Here is a 10,314-nt window from a genome sequence, read left to right on the forward strand (position 1 = left end):
TTATTCTACTGAGCTATCTCCCTGGAACTCTGAGGCAGGATTGACAAAAGTTTGAGTTCATCTTGGACTACATATGTAGTTACACAGTTGAGACCCTGTCTCAAAGAACAAAAACCAAAAACAAAAAGCCCAGCTCAGTGGTTCAGTACTTGTCTAGCATGTGCAAGGCCCTGGACTCCCCAGTACTGAGGAATAAATCTAATCCTATGATGCAGGATGATGTTCAGATTTGTGTAAAACGGCAAGCAGAAAGACACGTTCCAAAGAGTTAACTTCTCTCACATAATGGCTATACTGAAATCCACAAAGACACAAATAACAAGCTATAAGTGAAACCCATTTTTTCTGCAAATGAGTCCTGGTAATAGGGTTACCTTGGTAAGAATGACCATGTCCTTTAAAGTGAGGAGCATTGGGGGCCAGGGAGATGGCTCAGTGGAATAAGCGCTTCCCTGGCAAGCGCAAGGGCCTGAGTTCAATCCCCGTTCCGCCAAAAAAAAAAAAGAAAAATTTGTGGGCTGGCGAGATGGCTCAGTGGTCTAAAGCACCTACTTAGAACAAGCTAAGCTCACAGGGACCGCGGTTCGATCCCCCAGCACCACATGCCAGTCAGCCTCGCCCCCTGGTGGGCTGAGCTGGCCACATACACACACACATAAATAAATAAATTTTAAAATAAAGTGAGGAGCATTAATTTGGAGAGGCCCTGCTCTTGGCTGTCCATGAGACACACCTGGGAGGCTTTCAAGTGAAGATGCCAGGGAAACGCTTATTCCACTGATCCACTGCCCGAGCCCCTCTCCACTGTATTTTAAAAGTTGTGTCGGGTTTAGGGAATTCTACCCACACTCTCAACTCCTCTTTGCAGTGATCAAATTCAGTTCAGCAGGCATTCACCTATGTGACCTGGACTCATGGGAGGGGATGCAGGTAGGAAAGAGTTGCTGTCCCCAAGACCACCTGTGTAGACAGAAACAGGCCATGACCCTGGTTCTGGTATCCCCAAGAGAAAAGACAACATGAAATAAAGTACTCTATTTCTTGCTTCTTCTACATTTTTTTACTGGGAAAGGTCCAAACTTCTGGATAGACAGATGTTTCCATTCTAGCGTGTACTCAAGTGTTAGTGTGTCCAGTTTGGCTCTGAGGCTTAGCCATAGGACATGTGGCACAAAACCAGTCAGGAAACCAGCCAGTCGACCAACTGACCAATATGTGAATATAAATAAGAAACACAAAAAGCTGAGTTATCAGTCTGTTTTGTTTCTCTGATATGAGCAGCACTTTGCAGCAGTATTTAAACTTCTTTTTATTCTTTAAAATTTTATTTATTTATTTATTTTTGCGGAACTGGGGATTGAACTCAGGCCCTTGCGCTTGCCAGGGAAACGCTTATTCCACTGAGCCATCTCCCCGGCCCCAATATTTTAAATTTAATTTAATATTTTTTTGGCAGAACTGGGGATTGAACTCAGGCCCTCAAGCACTTATTCTACTAAGCCATCTCCCCAGCCCCACTTTTTTTTTGGAGACAGGATCTCCCTATATAGTTTTGCTGGCCTTGAATTCAGCAATGGTCCTGCCACAACCAGTGGTGAAACTGCAGGTGTATATATACCACCATGCGCAGCTCTAAAAACTTTCTGGATCAAAAGTCCTTTTTAAAATATTAAAGAAAAGGGCTGGCGAGACAGGTCAGTGGACCAAATGCCTGCTTAGGCAAGCACAGGGACCAGGGTTCAATTCGATCCCTGGCACCACAGGCTCTGCCAGCCCTGCCCCCAGGTGTGCTGAGCCAGCCCCTGAGGCCAGGAGTGGTGGTGCATACCTGTAATCCTCTGCCCTGGGAGGCTGAAAACAGGAAGATCACTATGAGTCAAAGAGCTGTGTAGTGAGACCCTGGACCAAATACATTAAAAATAAATAAATAAATAAATAAATAAATAAATAAATAAATAAAAAAAAAGGAAATCTGCCAGTAGTAGTGCACACCTGTAGTCCCAGCATTTAGGAGCTGAGGCAGGAGGGTGGTTGTATGAGACAAGCCTGGACTACAAAGTGAGCTAAAGACTAGCTTGAACTGCACAGCAAGACCCTGTCTTGGGGCCGGGGTGATGGCTCAATAGAATAAGTGCTTGCCTGGCAAGCAAAAGGGCCTGAGTCAAATTCCCAATTCCACCAAAACAACAACAACAACACCACCCCCAAAAAAACCTGTCTCAAAAAAAGCAGAAAATAAAAATATAAAATAATAAAGCAACATTTAAAAAAATTGGGCCAGGGAGATGGCTCAGTAGAATAAGTGCTTCCTTGGCAAGTACAAGGGCCGGAGTTCAATCCCTCGTTGGGGGTGGTGGTGGGGAAACCACCCTTGGCCTAGGAGTGAGAAGTCCTAAGAGAAATGGAGGCAGCAGCCAGAGAGAGACTTTAAGATTCGAGAGAGACCTCAAATACAGTCCCATCTTCCCACCTCACTTGTAAGGCAGGATACTAGGATGAGAGCACTAGGTGCGGCGGCCAGAGTCCACCATGAGTGAGCCCCCCAATGTGTAAGCTGCCTGCGTTTTGCTCTTGCACATTCAGAGCTCCATTTCCAGCACTGGAAAGAGGTGGAGATGACCCCAGTGCTTGCAGAAAACAGTCCACAGAGCAGCCCTGCTGGGGAGAAACAGTAACCGGAGGGAAGGGCCCAAAGCAGCTCACAGAGGTGTCTGGGTGGCGGAGGCAAAAGGAAGAAGTAGCCCGCATCACAGGCAGGCGTGAGGTGCCTCTACCAGGCTGGCAGAAAGGCACCAGCAGGAGCTGCTGGCATTGGCCTTCTGGTGCTGACAGATTCTTGGTGTGCCTGTGGGCAATCTTATCAGAAGACAGCACCATTTTTCACTTAACCGTGACAAGATAGTGGGATATAAAGGTGATTAGAATTTTCCCAGGGGCTGGGGAGTAACGATAAGCGTAAAGATAAGTGCATGCCTGACAGGCACATGGCTCAGACTTTTGAGTTCCATCCCTGGTACCTAAAAGAACAAAACAAAACAAAAAACCTAAAAATGTGCTTAAGGGCCAGCCAGATAGCTCAGCAGATTAAAGCACCTGCTTAGGCAGATGCAGGGGCAGGGACGGGTTCCACTGGAGGCGCCACATGCCACTCCAGCACCTCCCCCCCCTCCCCGGGGTTTGCTAAAGCTAGACTGAGACAGAGCGAGCACCAGTAATCCCAGCGCCTGGAAGGCTGAAAAAAAAGTAAGATCCCTAGAGTCAGATCTGTGTAGTGAGATCCTAAATACATAAAAATAAAATTTTGCTTAAAAAAAATGGGAGGGGCGCTGGGGAGATAGCTCAGTAGAATAAGTGCTTGCCTGGCAAGTGCAAGGGCCTGAGTTCAATCCCCGGTTCTACCAAAAAAAAAAAAAAAAGGAATGTATGTCCTTTTGGTGTCAGAATCTGGGAAAGAAAGGGCTAAGTGGTGAGGTGCAGACACCCACATAGCAAAAGAAGGTTTAGTCAAAAAATCTAAGAGAAGCAGAAATAGTACCCGAGTGCTGGATACCTCTAAAAAATGAAATTCCCATGATGGTCCTCATTCATATGAAGTGCCAACGCACACGCTGCGGAATGCGCTCCACTGGGCAGTGGACTGGAAGTGCTCAAGCATAAACCGGAGCTGGGCAACTGCGCTGCCGAAAGCACATGTGGAGAGAGACTGGCTGCTCTCGCTGATGGCAGGCGCAGACAAAGGGAGGTACTACAAACTGTGTTGGAAGCTGGGCCTGGTGCCACACGCCTGTAATCATAGCACTTGGGACGCTGAAGCAGTAGAGTCACCAGTTCAAGGTTCTAGATTATTATTATTATCATTTTTAATGTATTTTGTACAGGTGTGTTTATGGGTCTCACTACACATATCAGACTCATAGTGATACCCTTGTTTTCAGCCTCCCAAGCACTGGGATTATAGGTGTGCACCACCATGCCCAGTCCCAGTCATGCCCCCCTGGGGGGGGGCATGTGCTGAGGATTGAACCCTGGTCCCCACACTCTGCCTAAGCACATGCTTTAGTCCAGTGAGCTATCTGGCTGGCCCAAGGCTCTGGATCATTTAATGAAAGCCTGTTGAAAAAAGCAAAAGCAAAAGCAAACCAACAACCTGCTGGGAATCCACCATGCAGTCCAGATAATCATCAGGACACTTGTTACACGTGCTTTAAGGGCTATTCCCACCCAGGCATGATGCTGTATGCTCGGAACTCTAGCACTTGGGAGGTGGAGGCATGAGGATTACCATGAGTTCAAGGCCAGCCTGAAGTACAAATGGAGCCCCTGACTCAAAAAACCAAACCAAAACAAGACAAAAGCCAAACAAAAAACCTACAAAAAAGTACTATCTCAAACAAACAAATAAGCAAAAAACAGTTCACAAACTACCTTGTCAGGAAGGCCAAAAATGAGAATCCGATAAAGATCTATGGGGTAGAGGAAGGTGGGAAGGGTGGGAGAGGGCCAAATGACAAAAATATGGGCTAAAAATGTAAAGGCTGGCTGGACACAGTAGCACAATTCTGTAATCCCAGAACTCTGGCAGGCTGAGGCAGGAGGACTGCAAGTTGGAACCCAGCCTGGGTAACTCTGTGAGATCCTGTCTCAAGGTAAAAAAGGGGGTGGGGTAGAGGACAGGTCTCATCGTGAAGGCCCTGGGCTCAAACCTCAGTTCTGAAAGAAAAAAAAAAAAAGTAAAGGCTATAGGATGAATTTGTACATCAACCATTTGCAAAAGACAATACATGCATTGAGAAGACAAAAACAAAGTAGAATAACTAAGAAAGGAGAGGGGCTGGAGAATATAGCTCAAATGCCTGCTTGGCAAGCGAGGTCCTGAGTTAGTTTCCCAGGTTAAAAAAAAAAAAAAAAAAAGAGAATGAACTAACTTATAGGAGACAGGGCATGGTGGCACACACCTATAATTCTAGGTCTTGAGAGGCTGTAAACAGGCAGATCTCTATGAGTCTGATCTAGTAGTGAGACCCTGATAACCCCTTGGACCCCTCCCTAAAATCAGCAGTCTAAACGTGCCTGCTTAGGCAAGCACAGGGACCTTGCGGTTCCATACGGGCAACATATGCTGTGTCAGTCCCACCCCCAGGGCGGGCTGAGCAGGCCACACACACACACACACACACACACACACACGACTAAATTAGGGAGATGGTTCAGTAGAATAAGCGCTTGTTTGGCAAGTGCATGGGCCTGAGTTCAACCCCAGTTTCCAGAAAAAAGCAAAGAACAAAACAAAACAAAACAAAAAACACAGACAAAAGACTAAATTCCACCACAGGGGTTGGTAGAATTTGCTATTAGCTTTGTCCCTAATTCACTTTTTTTTTTTTTTGGTGGAACCGGGGATTGAACTCAGATCCTTGCGTTTGCCAGTCAAGCGCTTATCCTACTGAGCCATCTCCCCGGCCCCTGCTATTAGCTTTGGAAGTAGCAAAGTTATATAGGACAGTCCTTTGGATGGATAAGGCAGAGAGAATTGGGTCTGGATTAGAGTATAGGGCCAGGGAGATAGCTCAGTAGAATAAGTGCTTGCCTGGAAAGTGCAGGGTCCTAAATTCAATCCCTGGTACACAGACACACACACACACACACACACACACACACACACACACACAGACACACACACACAAGACCTGCTTTAGAGCACAGTAGTATGAATTTGAACATGTAAGCAACCACTCTGAGAAAATGTTGATTAGTGGATTTATACTGAAAAAGAAAGCAAGGGCCGGCCAAATAGCTCAGGAGATTAAAGTGCCTGCAAGCAGGTACAGGGGCCAGGGGTTCGATTCCTGGGCCTGCTGTGCCAGTCCCGCCCCCGGGGCACACTGAGAGGGCAAGTGAAACTGGGTATGGTAGTAGGAGCCTATAATCCCAGCACTTGGGAGGCTGTAAACAGGCGGATCACTGTGAGTCTGATCTAGTAGTGAGACCTTGAACACTTTGTAGACCCTTCCCTAAAATATGGAACAAGTAAGCAATCTCCAGCATCTTGCTACCAAGACTTGCTTTCTTCTATCATAAATGATAACATCAACATTGTAATTGCTTTGACATGTTGGACAATAGACTGACAGTAGCTAGTGCAAAGTAACAGCAATAATCATATAGTTGTATATCTGGGCTTAAAAATTATTTATTTTGAGATAAGGTCTTCCTAAATTGTCTAGGTGGGGCTTGAACTTGTGATCCTTCTGCTTCAGCCCTCCAGAGGTGAGATGCTAGGTGTGAGCCACCACACCTGGCCAAGCACATGCTTTACACAGGCAAGGGTGCTGAGGTTACAAAGCTGTATTATGGCAAACTTTGTAAGCATCAACAAATGTGCACATCTGAAACACCTGTGGGATAGGTCCACCGCGCTCTTTGACAGTCAAGTCATGGATTCTGGCTCTTACGTGTTGAAAGGTCTTTCTGTGCATGATGGGTGGATCCAGCATTAGGAGGAGGAAGGATGTGGAAATGTGTGACCAAAGGAATGTGCAACCTACAAGGAAGATTAAAGGACAGGAAAGCCATCTCCACAGCTGTGGCAAGGAGCGGCCTATCTAAATGCTTCAGGGGACAATAAATAGCAACAAGGCAAATTTCTGGGAGGCAGATTTCAATTACAAATAAGAATGAGCTTCCAAATGACTAGAGTTGTCTAACAGTAGAATAATTATTTTTGACAAGCTGTGAGCTCCCTGTTATTGGAAGTCCTCAGTGACTGGATAATCAAATGTCACAGAAAACACTCCTGAAACTCTTAGCCACTGTGTAAGGTGGTGCTAGGCTGCCTCGAATGCCCATCAATGCCAAGATTCTAGCTGAATATTTCATAACTTCTGAGCGGCTAGGTTCTATGTACACACACACACACACACACACACACACACACACACACACACACACACAGAGTGCTATTTATTTATATACAGTGCTTTTTTTTTTTTTTCCCGGAACCAGGGATTGAACTCAGACCCTTGCGCTTGCCAGGGAAGCACTTGTTCTACTGAGCCATCTCCCTGGCCCATACAGTGCTTTTTGGAGACATAACCTTGCTATGGATGTAGCCCAGGCTGGCCTTGAACTCAGTGATCTTCCTGCCAGCCTCAGCCTCCCGAGTTCTAGGATTATAGATGTGTGCTACCTCGCCCTGCTAGACTTGGGTCTAAAGGGAAAAATGTACAATTAAAACTGTTCTTGGTCAGGGGCTATAGCTCTATAGCCTGGCAAGGGTGCCTATCTGGCAAGGGTGGGGTCCTGAGTTTGATTTCTGGTTCTAAAAAATGCAAACCAACAACAACAAAAAAAACCCAAAACCAAAACAAAAACAAAAAACAAAAAACTGTTCGCTAAGGGCTGGGTATACAGTTCAGTTAGTCGTAGAGATTATTATGTAAAAAGCCCAAGGTCCAATGCCTAGTCCCCCCTCAATAAAGAAAAAAAAAAAGTTAAAACCTTTCTCTAATATTACAAGCTGTGAAATGCCTACAAAGCATTCCTTTTTTTTCTTAGAGCAACAAATTATTTTCAAGAGTCACAGAGAGCCAGGTGTGGCGGTGCACGCCTGTGATCTAGCTCTCTGAGGCTGATGCAGGAGGACTGTTGCAAGTTCAAGATCAGCATGGGCTACAAAGTGAGCTCAAGGCCAGTCTGAGCTGCACTACGAGACCCTGTCTCAGAAAGACCAAAAACAAAACGAAACAAAACAGAAAACAAAAAGTCTACAGAGAAGAATAATACATAGATTTAATAAAAACTGATTTTTTTGGCAAAAATAGAAGGAGACAGAAATAAGAGAAATGAGAGAATTTTGTTATTTCATCAATCACATGAATTCAAATAGACACAATAAGAATGGCAGTGTTTTCATTTATGTATTTTGTACAGGGTCTCACTGTGCAGCTCAGGCTCAGTAGGGATCTTCCTGTTTTCAGCCTCCTGAGTCCTGAGATTACAGGGGTGTACCACCATGCTGGGACTCATTCACCAGCTCAGAGTACCCTGGGGACGGGGACAGCACAGCATATGGAACCTGGGATTAAACTCTGGTCCTTGTGCTTGCCAAAGCAGGTGCTTAGTCCACTGAGCTATCTCGATGGCCCTCAGAAGTACTTCTTAATTTAAAATAACATTAATAATGATAGCACCAACAAAGATAATTCCACTTATAGTGCTTACTGTACACCTAATCCTGTTCTAAGATGAGATATGAGTAGAAAATATGTTGAGTGTTAAGAAATTATTACAGTGGCCAGGGAGATAGCTCTGCAGTCTAGGCATCTGCTTGGCAAGCGAAAGGACCTGGGTTTGATCCCCAGTACTGTATGCTGTGCCAGCCTGGAACCCTGGGTGCACTGAGCCGGCCACCCAGTCCCGGTGTGGTGGCACACACCTGCAATCCCAGTGCTGGGGAGGCTGAGACAGGAGGATCACTACGAGTGCTAGCGAGACCCTGTACCAAATAAATAAATACAAAAGAGTTCCAAGAACTCCAGCCTTTTTTTTTTTTTTTTTTTTCCAGAATCGGGGATTGAACTCAGGCCCTTGTGCTTGTCAGGGAAGCACTTATTCTACTGAGCCATCTCCCCGGCCCTCCAAATGAATGAATGAATAAATAAATAAATAAATAAATAAATAAATAAATGAGAAATTATCACAGTGAAAGATGTACTGCCTTTAAAAGACTCCCCCTTTTCCTCTAATACACTCATTCTCTCTGCTTGCACTTTCGGAAGCAGCTCTGGAAGACCTCACTTCAAGGGTCTTTAGCTGCACTGTCAAGGTTGCGTTGAAGTCCTCAATCAATTAAAAATAGTTCTATCTTCCATACTATTTTGACTTGGGGAAGAGCCAGAAGTTGCATGTTGTCAGATCGGGGGAGTGGGACAGTAATGTGGATGAAGACATACTGTCATGTATGTATTAAACAAGAAGATGAAGAGTGATCAAAAATACAGCGCGTGTCTAAAAATTTATTATGTTAGGGGCTGGGGAGAGAGCTCGGTAGAATAAGTGCCTGCCTGGCAAGAGCAAGGGCCTAAGTTCAATCCCCGGTTCTGAAAAAAAAGAAGAAAAAAAGAAAAAAGAAAAGCTACCAAAGCTGGCACTGGTGGCACACACCTGTAACCCCAGCACTCGGGAGGCTGAGGCAGGACTGGTGGAAGTTCAAGGCCAGCTTAGGATACACAATGAGTTTAAGGCCAGCCTGAACTATATAATGAGACCTTAGGTCAATAAAACAAAACAAGTCACAAAACTGTATGTAGGCCAGGTGTGGTAGCACATGCTTCTAATCCCAGCACTCAGGAGGCTGAGGCAGGAGGATCATTGTGAGTTTGAGACCACCCTGGGCTACAAAGTAAGCTCAAGGCCAGTGCATGGAAAGACCCTGTCTCAAAACCACAGAAGTGTATGTATAGAGATGATAGGGAACTGAAGCCATCATTAAGTTATGCAGCTCTATTACAATATATACATTTTTTTCCACCAAACTAATGCCATATTATTGGTAAACAAATGTCAATAGGAATTGGAGATAGAAAATATCTACATTTTCCCTTAAAGTTAACATCATAGTCTGGGGAGCTGACTTGGTGGTAGAGCAATTTCTTAGCATATAAGAAAGAGAGAGGTCCTGAGTTCAAATCCCAGGACAAAACAAAAAATCAAAACACACTGACTACGGGGGGTGGGCGGGTGGGGGGGTGGGGGAACTACCCACTCGGCACCCCGCTCCTGTCCCTCTCTCGGGACAGGAGATTTCTTTCTCCCAGTAAATATATTCTGCTCATAAACTCCGTATGTTCCTAAAATTCATTCTTCGGTTTTAGAGAACACGAAGTCGTGCAGGTCAGGTCCAGAGATCGTTTTTCCCTATGTCATTTGGAGGTTCCCTATATTGTTTGGAGGTCACCCACCCGAGACCAGTTTTTCTCCCTGTATCATTTTGGAGTTTCCCACCGAGATCATTGGATGGAGGCATGAGTTTGCTTTTCTTTCATAAATTCTGGATTGGGACTTGCTTAGGTAACAAATTTATGTTTCAAATGTTAATATGTCTTTGCTCCTTGCTCATAATTGTTCATGCTTTGCCTCATATAGTTTTGCCTCACATAGTATGTGACTCGCTTCCCCATTTGGTACCGGATTTAATCAATTTTGCCTGAGCAATGTTGCTTGTAATCTCATTGGTTGACGGTAGTTTGGTCCCACCTCATGCCCAACTAAGCAAGTTCCCATGTCTTCTCCACCACCTTAGACCCGCCTCACCAC

General features: G+C 45.2%; 1 protein-coding gene across 1 annotated transcript in view; it reads right to left on the reverse strand.

The window, feature by feature from the left end:
- The window catches only part of Pdss2 (decaprenyl diphosphate synthase subunit 2), a 306,086-nt gene that overhangs the window by 12,203 nt on the left and 283,569 nt on the right, over positions 1-10,314 (reverse strand). Inside the window, exon 8 of the mRNA XM_023722321.1 lies at positions 9,633-9,676. Within this exon, the coding sequence (XP_023578089.1) occupies positions 9,633-9,676 (44 nt within the window). The remainder of the gene's footprint in view (positions 1-9,632; positions 9,677-10,314) is intronic.

The sequence above is a fragment of the Octodon degus genome, unplaced genomic scaffold, assembly GCF_000260255.1.
Source record: "Octodon degus isolate 3935 unplaced genomic scaffold, OctDeg1.0 scaffold00090, whole genome shotgun sequence".
In the NCBI taxonomy this organism is placed as follows: domain Eukaryota; kingdom Metazoa; phylum Chordata; class Mammalia; order Rodentia; family Octodontidae; genus Octodon; species Octodon degus.